Here is a 16,401-nt window from a genome sequence, read left to right as displayed (position 1 = left end):
TTCAATTTAAGTTTGTTAACCTTCATAGCCCTTTTGGGATTAGTTTAAAGCGCATTTTCAATGTTCAATTTCTTCTCAGTTCAAATTGGAATGGAGCGTCCTAGCTTCGGCTGGACATATACTAAATTGGAATGGACTGATTTTTTTTTATTTTATAGAATTTTTTATTTCTGATATAAAACCATTGTTTGGATCAGTTTAAAGAGACTACTGTTCAAATTTCAAAGTTTATATTCAAGTAAGTAATAATGTTCAACGGTAAGGTGCAGGGAATCGTAAAAAATCGTAAGCTAAAGCTTCTTTTTCATGCGGAAAGAAAGATTTCTGGATATAGGGATACACAAATATAAGTTATAAATAAAAACAAACAAGATATTAGACATTGTGCCATTCAAATCGCAAAGTGCATTGCATCAAATTCTGAACAGGAAAAGAGGCACGTACTCCAGGGTACGTATGTACGCAGTAATTCTATTTTTACTTCGCACATTGAATCACGTTTTTGCTATTTAAATGTAAATAGATGTTCAAATACAATTTGCTTTTACGAAGCACAATTTCAACCGGTGGTAACATTGTTGAAATTATCCAAACTTCAGTTTTACATCACACACTGATTCTACGACCTAGTTACCTCCTACCCTATACCAAGGGTCTGTCATCATCGCTGCTGGTACTATCGATTACTCGGGTCTGTCCTATCTCCGGCCAGCTGGCTGGGTCCGAGAGCTGTTCGGTGTTTGCCATTTGTTCACCACCGCACCATAGATCGTACTACAGATCGATGATCAATCACAAACCACAGCCCGCGTAGTCTTTAGATCGCTCCGATAGGAACTGCGGTAACCGGTAACCGGATAGCAGCTTGCCGCCAGTGCAAGCGAAACATAATTATAGAAAATTGTCTAATTATAAGTCTGAAATGAGTCTTGCCGGTGCGGTGTTGACTAGCTATCGCTTTAGTCGAACACAAATTCCCCGCTCTCACAATTAGTTAGCCCTTTTTTGTGCCGTACAGCCCAATTAGTACAAAACTAAAACTACTCCCTTTTCCTCTCTACCTGTGTGTTTACAGATCTATCATGATACTTCCTTGCGATCAGCAAATCAGAGTCTCGTCAACAACAACAACAACAACAACAACAGTCGATTCCGTCGCACCCCAACCCGGTTGGAGCTGTTCGTCGGACGTCAAATGGAACAACCACTGCCTGCCAATTTTCTGCTCGCTGAAAATCTTCTGCCGAAAGAAGATTATCCGGATACGCTCCCGTCGTCGTCGTCGTCATCATCGTCGTCGTCGCGGAGGAAGTGCTGCCGTTCTAGGCCGCTCGTGAAACGATAGTAGAGCCACGTGTTTTTTGTTTGTTTGTAATAAGTTTAGAATATTAGAAAGTTGTTGGTGAATTAGTGTTTAGTGTGCTGTCCTGTAAACTTGCCGTCAAGCTAAACTATACATAGCTAGAACAGTTACTATCAATTATGTCACAGCGGAAGAAGATTCTGTACGGACTGTTTGGGATCATCATTGGACTGTGCGTAGGGGCTCTCTTCCGAAACTATCGAACGCTGGAGATCGTCAGCATGTGCAACTCGATCAACAACCTGAAACAGAAGTGTAAGTTGACGCCCTTTTCCATTTGAAAGTAAGAAAACATAAAACAGCGAAAATGCGAGGAAACGTATTTGTATCACTCTTGGCTCTGGTCCGGTCCGGTCCGGTCCCCGGGCCGGTGTTGATGAGAAGATTGGCGCGCAAATCTCTAATGCTGCCGTCGCAAGTAGCGGACCTTCAGGGCATTCAAGCTTGATTTTTTGTTACTTTAGAGTGGGTAAAAGGAAGACGAACTCGTCAGTATTCCGCTCTACTTATGATCCGCTGAATTGTAGCTGATGAGAAAATTGCTTGCTTGCTTGTCTGCTTGCTTGACAACCGACCGCCGCAGTCGCCGTCGTCATTTTCTTGGCACTTCCAGGAAACCGTTCTGAAACTGTTCGTCTGGCTCGGTCTGTCTTTCTGTTCGATCGTAATTGTTGCGCGCAAGAACGGTGGTACATTTTGTTTTCGACACATGCAGAGTGCTAAAACCATTCGGGTTTGCCGAAAAAAAAACTTTAATAACCTACCAGGCTGCCGACTGGCAGGACCTTCGTAAAGACGAGCGTGACCGCAATTGGCGGGTTTCGTGTTGGCACGTAAAGTCAGAGTTGTCGGTATAAAACAATTTGTCATCTTAGTCTGTATTTTAAAATCTATCAGAAAGGGTTCAACATAGAATTTTATTTTCATTCAAGGTGGAAACGTTTGAGTAAAAATTAATCACATTCTCTGTTGTTGTCTATAGACTCTCAAATAAATTCCAGTGAACGGTAGTGAATTTCTACTCACAACAGTTGGAATGCGGCCGTTTGGCTTTGAGCATTAATCTATTTATTTTTTTTCCTTCAACTAAACAAGCATAAAGCAGTGTAGATCCACTGCGATGATTGCACATTCTCGTGTGTTGTGCGTCCTTTGTAGCAATTTCCGACATGCGAAGATGATGCTGGATCAACAGAAGCAGCAGCACATGGACAGTTTCAATTCACCCGCAGAGACCGTCATAAATCAGTGCTAATTAGTAAAACGACAAATTTACGATCAAAAGAGCATATATTAATCGACTCAAAACTGTTTAAGCTTTCAACACAGCAATTGAAGGAATGTGCTCCTCATGTTAATGCTGCAAATGTCTTTAGAATGGAATGCTCTCGAAGCAGTAATTCCTTCCGAGAGCATAAAGAGAAAAGCCCCATAAGGGCTTTCAACATGACTTATGCACATGATGATAATCGGCAGCACACAGCCGACCTCCCAGATTAAAAGCAAACGCATTACACAGAAGTGGAAATTCGATCCCTTGGGAAAACAGTGTCGGCCCCAGCAGTTGGTCGCTCCGACTTTCTACCCCGCGCTAGGTGCACATGTGGCACATATTTATAGGAGGAAAAATCCACTTCCAGAGTGCGCAATTCCAGTGGATTCGACGGAAAAATCCCCGCGCAAGTTCACGAGTCAAACCGAAACCGGCTGACTTTACTTACACTTTCAGTGTCTCCGGACCGAGCGCTAGTGAGGCTCATCAACTTGTGTCATCTTGGTCGTTCGTCCGTCCGCCCGTTGATTGAATAATCGCATGCACTTACCGTTTCAGTGACTCAATCCGATCTGAACCCAAATAAAACGCGATCCGCCGCAGCTGCAGCTGCAATGGAGGAGGATGTGGAACATATTGCTAGCGAGAGCAGAATTAGTTTCTTTCAACTTCAATGAAGAAAAGGCCAAGAAATCAAGATCGCGACGATCCATTAGTTTGAGGTTGGTTGCACTCGCTCCTTCTTTTACCAGTCACCTCGAGCTAGACTACACAGCGAGCTGTAGTATTTATAGTCTTGCTTTTTTATTTCCAAGTACACATTTCATGACCCTCGACTGAAAGGCAGCAATGCGACTGCGATGCATTGAAAAACGGAAAAACAATTCCCATATGTTTGGCCTCCGGGTGCCGGCTCTGACTCTGAAACCTAAATGGGTAATTAACCTATCTGTGCTGTGCAGTAGCGATTTGACGGGGGGGTCTGGAGGTTTTCTAGTAGCTCGCTACCGGCTAATGGATCTGTTTTCTCTCCACCTCGGGAAACAGCTGGAACTAGAAAGTCATCGTTGAACTAGCTACGCTAAGGTTTCGATAAGTTTCTAATAGAAATTCCAATCGGTACGAAAATGTAGTCACTAGTCAGAGAATGGTAGTTGGTAATAACTGAGGCCAAAATGGCTTTCGATCTCATAACTCAAAAAGAATTGTTTTGAAAAATGTTTAAGTCACCTCACTGGTCGACTGCTGGACCACAGAGAACAGACATCCAACCGAAAGGTCCCCACTTGGATAAAACTTATGTCAAATTAGTTGGGAAACTATAGTGGTGATGTCGCTAAAGGCACATAAAATTCTACACTCAACTCACAACATCTAGCTTCTGGCGCTAGCATAACGCTTGTAGTCCATATATACTAGCGCCAGAGGAGCCAAAGGTTGTCAGTGTGCAAATCAAAAGAATCATTTAGTTGGGAAACTATAGTGGTGGTGACGCTAGCATATTAAGTGATTATAATTTGAAATTTTATCCAAGAATTCCCAAAAAAATTGTTCCTGTATGGATGTCTGTTCTCTGTGGCTGGACTGCTCGATTGCTCAACTGATTGACTAGACTGCTCGACTGGACTGGTCGATTAGACTGCTCGATTGAATGCTCGACTGGACCACTTAACTGAACTGCTCGACTGAACTGTTCGACTGCTCGACTCAACTACTTGATTGGACAGATCGAGTTGACTGTTTGACTGAACAGCTCGATTTAACTGCTCGACTGGACTACTCGACTTAACTACACTGAAGTCGCTTTTTACGCGGTATTTTGTACGCGACTATTTTAGCGCGAATTTCGGAATTTTCGCGGTTTTTTACGTGAATTTCGGAATTTACGCGGTTTTTTACGCGAATTTTGGAATTTGCGCGGAAATTGGAATTCAAAATTCCAATTGGAATTTTGGAATTCAAAATTTTTTACGTAAAATTTGGGTTTCTTTACGCGAATTTTTAATTTACGTGTTTTTTTACGCGAAATTCGGAATTTGCACGGTTTTTTTACGCGGTTTTGATTTACGCGGGACGTATCCTTCGCGTAAAAAGCAACTTGAGTGTACTCGACTTGACTGTTTGACACATTTGCTTGAATTACTACTCGACCCGACTGCTCGACTTAACTGCACGATTGAACTATTCGATTCGACTGCTTGACAGGACTTAACTCGACTTAACTGTTCGATTCGACGCTCGACTCAACTGCTCGATTCAACTGCTTGATTCCCCTGCTCGACTGCACTATTCGACTCAACTGCTCCACACGACTTCTCGAATGAACTGCTTGACTCAACTACTCGATTGAACTACAGCCTGAATTCGTTAATTAGGCCAAGACTGCACACCAGCTGGTTCGCTAATTGGGTCTGACTGACTGACAGTAGTTAGAAATTTCTAAACTCGAAAATTCCCTACAATTTTGACATTCAAGTTGTCACGTAACCCAATTAGCGAACACCCAACTAACGAACGGCCCAATTAACGAACCACCAATTAACGAATCTTTGCTGTATTCGGATCGGCTGCTCGACTCAACTGCTCAGCCCGATTGTTTTATTCAACTGCTCGACTTAACTGTTTGATTCGACAGCTCGAATTAACTGCTTGACTGGACTACTCGACTAAACTGCTCGACTGGACTACTCGACTGAACTTCTCGACTCAATTGTTCGACTTAACTGCTCGACAGAACCGCTTGACCCGACTAGACTGCTTGACAAAACTGTTCGACTCGAGTGCTCTACTATGCTACTCGATTCAACTGCTCGACTGGGCTAAGCGACTTAACTGCTCGACTGGACTACTCGATTTATCTGCTCGTTTAAACTGCTCGACTCGACTGTTCGGTTCAACTGCCCAACTCGACTGCTCGACTCAACTACTCGGCTGGACTGCTTGACGGAACAGCTTGATTTAACTGCTCGACTAGACTGCACGACTCAACTGCTTGACTTCTGTTTGATTCGATAGCTTGACTTAACTGCTCGATTCAACTGCTCGACTGGACTACTCAACTCGACTGCTCGACTCAGCTGCTCAACTGAACTACTCAATTCAACTGCTCGAATAAACTGTTTGACTGCAATACTCGACTCAACTGTTCGAATGAACTGCTCGACTCAACTGTTCGAATAAACTGTTTGACTGGACTACTCAACTCAACTGCTCGAATGAACTGCTCGAATGAACTGCCCGAATGAACCGCTCGAATGAACTGCTCGACTCAACTGTTCGATTCAACCGTTTGACCCGACTGCTTAACTATACCATTCGATTCGACTGCTCGACTACACTACTCTGTTCAACTGCTCGACTGGACTACTTGACTTAACTGCTCCATTAAACTGCTCGACTGGACTACTCGATTTAACTGATCGACTTGATTGTTCGACACGACCACTCGATTCCTCTGCTCGACTCGACTACTCGACTCAACTGCTCTACCGGACTGCTTGACTGAACAGCTTGATTTAACTGTTCGACTAGACTGTTCGACTCGACTTATCGACCCAGGTATCAGCATCTTTGGCTCTAGCAGCTCGTTCCTCAAGAACGATCAAGAATTTTTCTAAGCAACATTTTACTCTAATCAGACTACATAAATTTTGCAATCAGCCAGAGTTAGAAGATGATTTCGAATGCACCAAAGTTTGAATGCGTTTTTCTCGAAGTCAGAATTTTGCCACTTGGTTCTGTCTGCCTTAAGTCAGACATAGTCTGACAGGGTATAGTACTTTTTCAATTCTAAAAATTCAAAAAATTTTTTATTGTTTATATCGAAAGAATAACATTTTGAGCATATGTGCCTGAAGCCGTTTCAATGAATTCCAAAAAATGACAAAGTTACAGCTATTTGTATCGTGCATGTCCATTGGAGTAGCTGGGAAATTTCTCTGGTGGGGGCCCAGGGGGTGCCTTACAAAAAAATATTCATAATGATCTTGTTAGTCCAATTGTCACCGACAGCACAGAGTTTTGCAGAGAAATACAAGGCGGACTTCATGAGGGCCCGCGCAATTACTGACCAGATGTTTACCATCAGACAGATCTTGCAGACATGTCGGGAGTACAACGTGTCCACGCATCACATCTTTATAGATTTCAAAGCAACATACGATACAGTCGAAAGAGACTAGGTATGGCAGATAATGCACGAACACGGTTTTCCGAAACTGATCAGAGGTATATCGGATAGAGTGAAGTGTTTCATGTACATCTTGACGACACTGTCGAGTTCCTTTCAGACACGGCGAGGGTTGATGGCTTATTCTGCATGCTGGTCAATATCGCACTTGAGGGGGTGATCTGACGAAAGCGGAGTCTAGGAGAACAGGACTAAATATAAATGCGTCGAAGGCCAATACATAAAAGAAAAGGAAACAAACGCGTGCCTCCCGCGGACGGTAACTGTTAACGGCGACGAACTAGGAGTGGCAGTTGATTGAGTTCGTGTATTTGGGATCGCTGGTGATCACGGACAACAAACCTAGTAAGGTGATTCAGCGGCACATTTAAACGGGAAATCCGGCCTACTTTGGCCTTCGCAAAACGTTACGATCCAGAAGCATACATCGCCATATGAAGAACAGTAATTTTTTATGGACGTGAAGCCGTGATACTGCTCACGGAGGACATACGCGCCCTTGTCATGTTTGAGTGAGTAGGCTACAGTGCGACGGAAGTAGTTCTCTTTAACAACTGCACCAGCATCAGGAACAGGGAGGTTCAACGTGCAAGATGGCTCGACCAAGTCGAAAGTGATTTGCGGCTTCTGAGGCTGGCAAACTGGCGACGAGTGGCCCAAGATGGGGCTGAATGCAGACGACTGCTAGAAGCAGCATGAACCGGTGTAGTTACTAGGCTACTGACGGCTACTGACAACGACGACAACTGCGGGTTTGCGATGCCTAATCGAAAAAGAAAATATCTACGAAGCGTGAACATATACACTGAATTTTTTCCGGTTTTTAAATTCCAATGATGAAAATTTCTGGATGGGGCCTGCAGAATTCTGGAAGGGACCTGGTACCCCAGGCACCTCCTCTAGCTACGCCAATGTGCATGTCTGAGCGATAACACAGCGAACAAAAACAAAAACCTGGTTTTTCTCGAAACCAGGTTTCAAAATTGGTACCATAAATATCTCAAGAACAGCTCAACCAATTCAATTGCTTTTTTTTGTTTAAAAGCTTATAAAATTACCTTGTCTTTGACCCATCCTTTTTTCGATATTGCAATTTATGTATATTTTAGAAACGCTTAAATTCAAATTTTCGACTAAAAAACTGACTTTTATATTTGAATATCCACCATTTTGTTATGCGTTCGAGTTATAAAAAAAGGATGGCTCAAAGACAAGATAATTTAATATACTTTTAGGTCGTATTGGAATTCTTCATTTCCGATAAGCCCCCGAGCGCCAATTCATGGTACCGCAATTCGTGATTTTATCGAATCATCATGTTCAAGGAGCCGTAGAGGAGGGGGGGAGAAGGTTCCCACATGTAAACAAAATTGTAAATACATACCTATAAAAATGGATTTCTGTCTGTCTGTCTGTCGGTATGTTCCTTATAGAATCGAAAACTTCTGAACCGATCAGCGTAAAAATTTGCATGTAGGGGTTTTTGAGGCAGAAGAAGGTGCTTATGATGGTTAGAGGCCACTTCTCTACTAAGAGGGGGGCTTCCATACAAATGAAACACAAATTTCTGCATAACTCGAGAACTAATCAGGCAAATGGAACAAAATTTGGCATGTGAGTATTTTTGGAGATATGAATTTTTTTATGGTGCTTTCAGACCCCTCCCCTCTTGAGGAGGGGAATTATGACCCCTCCGCCCTTTAGGAGGGGGAACACCCATACTAATGAAATACTAATTTCCTCATAACTCAAGAACTAATCAAGCAAATGGAACCAAATTCGGCATGTGAAGGTTTTTGGAGGCAAGAATTTTTTCTATGGTGAATTAGGACCCCTCCCCATTTTAAGAGGGGGGGCTCTTATACAAATGAGATACAAATTTTCTCATTACTCAAGAACTAATCAATCAAATGGAACCAAGTTTGACATGGGGAAGTTTTTGGAGGCAAGAATTTTTCCTTTAGGCCCCCCCCCCTCTTATATAGGCTGCTATATTAATGAAATACAAATTTTCTCTTAACTCGAGAACTATTCAATCAAATGGAACCAAATTTAGCATGTGAAGATTTTTGAAGGTGAGAATTTCTTCTATGGTGAATTAGGATTCTTCCCCACTTTAGGAGGGGGAGCTCCTATTCAAATGAAATACAATTTTTCTCATAACTCGAGAACTAATCAATCAAATGGAACCAAATTTGGCAAGTGAAGGTTTTTGGAGGCAAGAATTTTTCCTATGATGACTTAGGGCCCCTCCCCATTTTGGAGGGGGGCTCCCATGCAAATGAAATACAAATTTCTTCATAACTCCAGAATTAATCAAGCAAATGGAACCAAATGCGGCATGTGAAGGTTTTTGGAGGCAAGAATTTTTCTATGGTGAATTAAGACCCCTATCCACTTTAGCAGGGGGGGGGGGGGGCTCCTATACAAATGAAATACAAATTTTCTTCTAACTCGAGAACTAATTAATCAAATGGAACCAAATTTGGCATGTGAAGACTTTGGAGGCAAGAATTTTTTCTATGATGTATTAGGACCCCTCCCCATTTTAGGAGGGGGCTCCCATACAAATGAAATACAAATTTCTTCATAACTCCAGAACTAATCAAGTAAATGGAACCAAATTTGGCATGTGGAGGATTTTGTAGGCAGGATTTGTTTTATGATCGTTTGAGACTCCTCACCCCTGTGGTAGGAGAATAAGGACTTTCATACAAACAAAACAGATATTTTTGCGTAACTCAAAAACTAATCGAACTCGAGAAATTTTAGACTCTTCCATAAAATATAACAGACAATAACAAAACCACCAAAAATTATCTGCAGCCCCCCGCAGAAATCATCTCTGTCTAGGTTTATTTGTTTTCCTAGGTCTACTGACCTCTATTACTTTCCTTCAGTTGGGTCCGAACGAGCGACAACGAGTAAGGAGAGGATTACCCCGAGGATCGAAATGGTACTTTCCACGAAAAGGTTTTCCGTGAAATGGTACATTCCGCGTGAGGTTTTTCGCGAAATGGTATTCGGCGAAATATTGTACAATCATGGCGAATATTTAAATGCTATCCGCTTTACTATATTTTATCTGGCTAAGTAACGGTGGGATTGTTTTCTTCTTTACTGTGAGGAAACTTTACTGATTGAAAATTTGTAAATTAAACTACCCATGCTTTCATAGTGATGTGACTGCCAAAATGAGTTATCTAAGGTTGAGCTCTTCTGAAACTTGCTAAACTCGAGATTGAGACAGATTAACGATTTATGTACAACACATTTTAATTTGCGGCAATACGAAGTTTGTCGGGTTAGCTAGTATTAGTATAAAATGCAATGTATAGAATGCAATAAATCCGAATCGATTCGCCTTTCGCGTTAACGTAAAAAAAATATTTGAAATAAGGCAAAAAATATGGTGACAAAAGTACTATGCCCCCTTAACATCGATCATATGAATCGGATTGCGGCAGACCATAGACGGTTCAGAGCCACTCACACAAAAGAGTCATATTGCCCGCCTATAGTATCAGCACAGTGGAGATAATGTTTTTATTCAGTTAGATAAAATTCAATGCGACCATAAAAACTATTTGTTTCAGTTTCCGGCTATGACTCTTTCATGTACAACATCTTAGAGCTATATTATCCAATATAAGAACTCAAAAAGCTAATAACGGGTGGCAACTAAAATTTTGGAATTTTTTTCTCAAGCTGTTAAAAAAAGACAAAGATACATGAAGAAGATCTGATTTACCCAAATTAAAGATACATTAGCCATTGTTGAAAAAAAATTAGTGTACATTTGAAAACGATCCGTAGTCGGCTGTTCGGCGACGCTTTCGTTTGAAGCCGAAACAGGAGCGTTGTACGGCCGTCATGTCAACTTTGCGAATGCATCTCTTGATTCTACCAATCAACTGTTTGCAATTCGTGGCTCTTCAGTTATTTTTGTACACCAAGAAACTCAAAATCCCGAAGAAATCTTCTATTGGGCGCACTGAGACAGATTTGTCGTGTCGTGGTTGTTGGGTAAAAATGGGATCGAATAGATATTCAGGAACGATTGTGTTTTTTTGGCGTAATGCGAAGATGCTCTATCCAGCCAAAACACGTACTACCCATCTGCAACATACTTCTGTAGAAACGGGATCAAAATTTTCTTCAAACATTCGTCTGGTGCATCTTAATTGATGGCCAAACCAGAGGGCTTGTAGTTGAAGAAACGAGAAAGAGAATGATGTTCTACTGCGTCCATAATTTTGACTGGTATTCCACTACCTTGCTTGCGAATAGTTGTTGGACATCTTAGGATATGGTTAACAGCCGAAGCAGCAACATATTTGCTTTTTAAATGTTGTACCGAATACTTTTTCCGAGATTTCTGCTGCAGTTCGTAGAAGTGTACAACGCGCTCCCGAAATGCTTCTTGTTTCGACTCCATTTTTAGCAAAACAGGGCAAGCATAAAAAAAACAAAAAATATTAACAAAAAGAGGAGAGAGAGAGAGAGAGCTAACACATAGATACTTTCATTTCTCCCTGAGATCGTTTGTTGCTGAGCATAAGGGCCGCGAAAAAATTTCAAAATTTTAGTTGCCACCCGTTACAAAGATTAAACATCTTCGCAAACACTGGTCAATGGAATGTATCCGCAGTTTTCTGAATCCTAGTACATAGTACATAATAGAGCAAATGGAAAATAAGGAATTTCGAAAAAGTAAAGATCAATGATGAAACCGGACACATCGTAAAACAAGAAAGTATTGTAGCAAAGTATACACTTTAAAAAGCAATGTATTTTTTATAGATTTTTGTTTGAAAACTTTATACCTTGCTGTAGAATGGATGCGTAGTACTAAAAATGTATTATTGAAATGTAAGATGCGTAACTATACCCCATTTTTGAATGGATTTTAAAATTCAATCCGTCGTAACTAGTATGAATAAGACTTATTCACTAAATCAATTTTGTGTCCGATAGTAATCATTTTTTATTTCTAAGTTAGTGAAGTTTTTTCGTACATGCAAAGCAAAATTCAGCTTGTTTGGCTCATGCCTTTGCAGTGCAAGAAGTTGAAAGTAGAGGGGAAGGAAATATCGTTTGTTTTAATTCTACAGGATAAGGCCTACTTTAAGGATAGCCTACCAAAAGCTTTACTGTTTGCTGTTTAGGGATTAAATTTGTAAATATTTGATTAATTAAAAGATGTGGCTTATCGATCACTTATCTAACCTAAGAGCATAGACTATTACTATGCTAGTAATTTTTATTATAAGCCAGAGCACTTTTTCTTCCGTTGTCTTGCTTCTAGGACATTAAGCCCCCAAAGAAGTAGAGGGAGGCAATCAGTGCGCAAATCCAAGTCGTTCGAATTTAAATTAATAGCAACCCGAACTGATTGCAAGTATCATGTATGACAGCAATAAAATAAATTTCTGACCATAAAGAACAAGTAACCATTATTTTGGCAATTAATAAACCATTCAGATAATTGAATAGCCCCGCTTAAACCATTATTCTGAACCGTTCGTGTGGAGATAACTGCTCTTTTTATTTTTTCGATTGGGTGTGTGTTATCCGTAGAGGAATCATCCGCATTTACACCACTACTCCTGTGCACGTTGTAGGCGGTTAATTATGCCGTAAAAGTTTAACCGTGCGCGGCTTGTGGTGCAAAGATAATTGCGGAAATTCATCATTGGTTGCTCTCCCCCACATTCAGTCCGGGGAAACCCCAGGCCGGCGCTTCGTTTCGTTTCGATTCATTCCGATCCGAGTCGAGCAAACTATCTTCTTGCTTATACTTACTTACCGGGGGAATGCCGCACTAGCCAAAACAAATTCCAATCCAGTTATTTCACGCGAAGACTTCGCCAGCCGATGTCTGTAATCATTATCGATAATTTTGCATTTGTGTTTAGCCATTTAAAATGCCTCCGACGGGGAGCTATTTATGCCATCACTGCATGTGGGTTTGCACATATGTGCGTATGCTCATCATAACAGACGAGTGAAAATTCATCGGAAAGTGAAACAGCAGGCAAGCAAACCAGACCAAACAAACTTTTACTAATAAAATAATTCGCCGAACCGATTCGTTGCAATTGTTGACTAACCAACTTTTTTTCTTTCTATCGCCCACAGCTGCTCTCGAGATTATCGGTCTGCATCGGCTGGAGACGCCGGACAACTCGCAGCACAACCTAGTCTTCGTGGGCGTCATGACGGCAAAAGATTTCCTGCCAACCCGTGCCAAAGCCGTGTACGACACCTGGGGCAAAAATATTCCCGGCCGGATTGCATTTTTCAGCTCCGAAGAATCGGTGGCTGACTGTAAGAGATCTAAAACACTGGAAATTACAATGTAGTAAACCTTTTTTTTTGCGCAGATCTTCCACTGGTTGCCCTGAAGGGAGTCGACGATCGGTATCCACCGCAGAAGAAAAGCTTCATGATGCTGCACTACATGTACGAGCATTACATCGACAAATTCGAATGGTTCGCCCGAGCCGATGACGACGTGTTTGTCCGGACGGATAAACTGGAACAGTTCCTACGGTCCATCGATAGTTCGAAACCGCAGTTTATCGGTCAAGCCGGTCGCGGTAACAGCGAGGAGTTCGGGCTGCTGTCGCTCGAGTTCGACGAGAACTTCTGCATGGGCGGTCCCGGGGTCATCATGAGCCGAGAGACGCTACGGAGAGGTGAGTTTGATTCGTGTCACAACAATCTAATCAAATTCACTAATGGCAAGTGCATTACAGTTGCTCCTCACATTCCAACCTGTCTCAAAAACCTCTACAGTACACACGAAGACGTGGAGGTTGGACGATGTGTTCAAAAGTTTGCCGGTATTCCTTGTACCTGGAATTATGAAGTAGGTATTCTAGAAAGCACAAAATTGACCTAGTAATTTCAAAACAAAACTTTCTACCCAACAGATGCAATCCATCCTGCACCACAACTCCAGCGGGAATCGTGCCTTTTCCGGGAACCTCAAGAACAAGGAAGTCCACAGTGCCATCACGCTGCATCCGGTCAAGAGACCCGCCTTCATGTATCGACTGCACGCGTACACGTTAGGACTGAAAGCTCAGGAGCTGCGCCAGCAGTCCCTGCTGCTGCATCGAGACATTGCGCAGATGACGGCGCTGCTGCAGATTCCGAAAATCAACAAAAATCTCGCACCCGGCGTTCCAATTTTTCCCTCGGCAGAATCCAGCTCCGAGTACCTCGGAGATCACAACGTATTAGGTTTGTTTCCCCTTTTCGGGCTCGGTTCGTTCGATTGCACGTTTTCCGCTAGCAACATTGACTATTTTACTTCAAGGTTTGCTGCCAGACCTCAACCGGCACAGGCCATCACATCTGGATGAGATTATTGAATGGGACTTCATCGCCAAGAGCCTGTACTCGGGTATGCATCCGAATCCCAAGCGGAAGATTGAATCGTCTCTCAAGGAAGGCTTGAACGACGTTGTTCGAGAGGTGAGTAAACAGCCGACCGGTTGACTAAGTAATTGAGCCAGTTGAAAAAATAAACAGCAATTAAAGTTTATTGCAAATCAAATAATCACAAGGTTAGAATGAAAATTGCATTTTTTTCTTCTTTTTTCCTGTATGCTAACCAAACAGATCATGGAGCATATCAACAATCTTTCAAGGCAACGAGGTCGAGTGATCGAATTCCGAGAACTACTCTACGGCTATATGCGAGTAAACAGCCTTTACGGGCAAGATCTGATCTTGGATCTGCTGCTGGTGTACAAAAAATATCGAGGAAAAAAGATGACCGTTCCGGTGCGAAGGCATGTCTACATTCAACGTTCCTTCACGGACATTCGAGTGCGTGAGATTTCCGGTGGCGTAATTCCGGCCTACGCTGTTACTTTGGATTACCGGTTAGCGGGCGGAATAACGAGACCGTGGAACAACACCACAGGTTTAGGTACGCGAATTGATTTCATTACCAAAAAAAAAAAATCTTTCCCTAATTCCTTTTCAATTTTTCGTAGATCGCATGCGCTCGATACTGAACAGCGGTTGGGAAAAACTATCGGACACCTTTGCCATCAGCAACCCGTTGCTGTACGGAGCCCAGGAATCGCAAAAGGATCGCATCGTATTCGTGATTCCGCTCGCTGGACGATCGGAAACGTTTATGCGCTTCCTGCGTAACTTCGAAGAAGTCGCCCTCAAGCAGGACCGCCGTACGGATTTGCTAGTCTCGATCTACGTAGACCCAACCGAATCGCCGCTGATTGTGGGCCTGCTGCAAAAGCTTCGCCTGCAGTACCCGGACAACAAAATAAACTATCAGCAATTGTTCGGGAACTTCTCCCGGGGGATTGCCCTCGATCGTGCCATCAAGAGCCCGTTCTGCAAGCAGGATGATATCCTGTTCTTCGTGGATGTCGATATGATTTTCACGCAAAAAACTCTCGATCGGATACGGGCCAACGTAATCCGCAATCGACAAATCTACTTGCCAATCGTTTTCAGCGAGTACGATCCAAATCCGGAGGCACTGTGGAGTAGAACCACAACTCCGGTCACCACAGAGCACCCATACCTGCACGGCGCAAATCGAAACTTTTCTGCGCCTTATCCAGTCACCAACACGGACGGCTACTTTCGTCAGTTTGGTTACGGTTTGGCTGGAATTTACAAGTCGGACATCCTTCGACCGGACCTCGGAGGTTTCAATACCGACATCAACGGGTGGGGTCTCGAGGACGTGAAGTTCCTCGAGAACATCATCGCTGCCAATCTGAAGGGCAGCCAGCGCTTGCTGGAAGTAGCCGACGGTAAGGTGGATCCGTTCAAGGATCCGCATCGTGCCCAGCAGCAGGAGCTGGTAGTGTTTCGCGCGCCAGACCCGTCGCTGGTGCACATCTTTCATCCCATCAATTGTGATAGAAATCTTGAGGAGGCACAGTACAAGATGTGCCTCGGAACGAAAGCCAATACTCTGGGTAGCTTCCGAACGCTCGAGCAGCGGTTTCTGCACGACCGGGAGCTGTTGCACTATGGAAGGAATCGGGGGACCCGCTAGACGCTAAAACGGTATCGGGTCAAAAACAATAGCATTTTTATTAGGAGAACTGATTTTTTTGTAAAATACTAGACTCAATTAAATTTAATATTAAAATGATTTGCCAGCCGGTGTTAGTGTTGTTTAATGTATCACAAACCCCCGATCTTCACATTTACCATCGGTTATCTCAAAGCGGCCATTTCAGAAACTCAACGCCAATTTGAATGTAGAAAAAAATTACTGTGTTTGGGGGTTAACAACCTCGGGTGGGTTGAAGGATGGATTTTCTCCACTTTAACTGCCACCTACAATCGAGCAATGCAGCTGTGTTAAGCAGTTTGCCGCTCTGCTAGGCGCAACCAAAAGAATAGTGTGTGCAGTTGTAAACTGCTCGAATCTCTGTCTATGTATTTTCATTCATTATGGATAATATAGTATTACTTGAGAGTATTAAACATGCAAAATCTCAGACGACATTGATATTGGATTATTTTTTAAATATAAAAATAAACATGCAGACGATTTTTTTATGCTACACCCTT

General features: G+C 42.6%; 1 protein-coding gene across 1 annotated transcript; it reads left to right on the top strand.

The window, feature by feature from the left end:
* The first annotated feature begins 1,449 nt into the window (after positions 1-1,449).
* LOC128745302 (chondroitin sulfate synthase 1) lies at positions 1,450-15,877 on the top strand. Its single transcript, XM_053842337.1, has 8 exons — positions 1,450-1,618; positions 12,967-13,155; positions 13,212-13,526; positions 13,587-13,699; positions 13,764-14,076; positions 14,153-14,310; positions 14,458-14,770; positions 14,838-15,877. Exons 1-8 carry the CDS (start codon positions 1,483-1,485, stop codon positions 15,875-15,877), a joined length of 2,577 nt encoding a protein of 858 aa, XP_053698312.1. The 5' UTR covers positions 1,450-1,482.
* The last annotated feature ends 524 nt before the right edge of the window (positions 15,878-16,401 follow it).

The sequence above is a fragment of the Sabethes cyaneus genome, chromosome 1 (genome assembly GCF_943734655.1).
Source record: "Sabethes cyaneus chromosome 1, idSabCyanKW18_F2, whole genome shotgun sequence".
In the NCBI taxonomy this organism is placed as follows: domain Eukaryota; kingdom Metazoa; phylum Arthropoda; class Insecta; order Diptera; family Culicidae; genus Sabethes; species Sabethes cyaneus.
This window is presented reverse-complemented; position numbering and strand designations above follow the sequence as displayed.

Coding starts and splice junctions, on each gene's coding strand:
- LOC128745302 (XM_053842337.1), top strand. CDS start 1,483: ATGTCACAGCGGAAGAAGATTCTGTACGGACTGTTTGGGATCATCATT. Junction 13,527..13,586: donor CCGAGAGACGCTACGGAGAG/GTGAGTTTGATT, acceptor AGTGCATTACAG/TTGCTCCTCACATTCCAACC. Junction 14,077..14,152: donor CGGAGATCACAACGTATTAG/GTTTGTTTCCCC, acceptor TTTTACTTCAAG/GTTTGCTGCCAGACCTCAAC.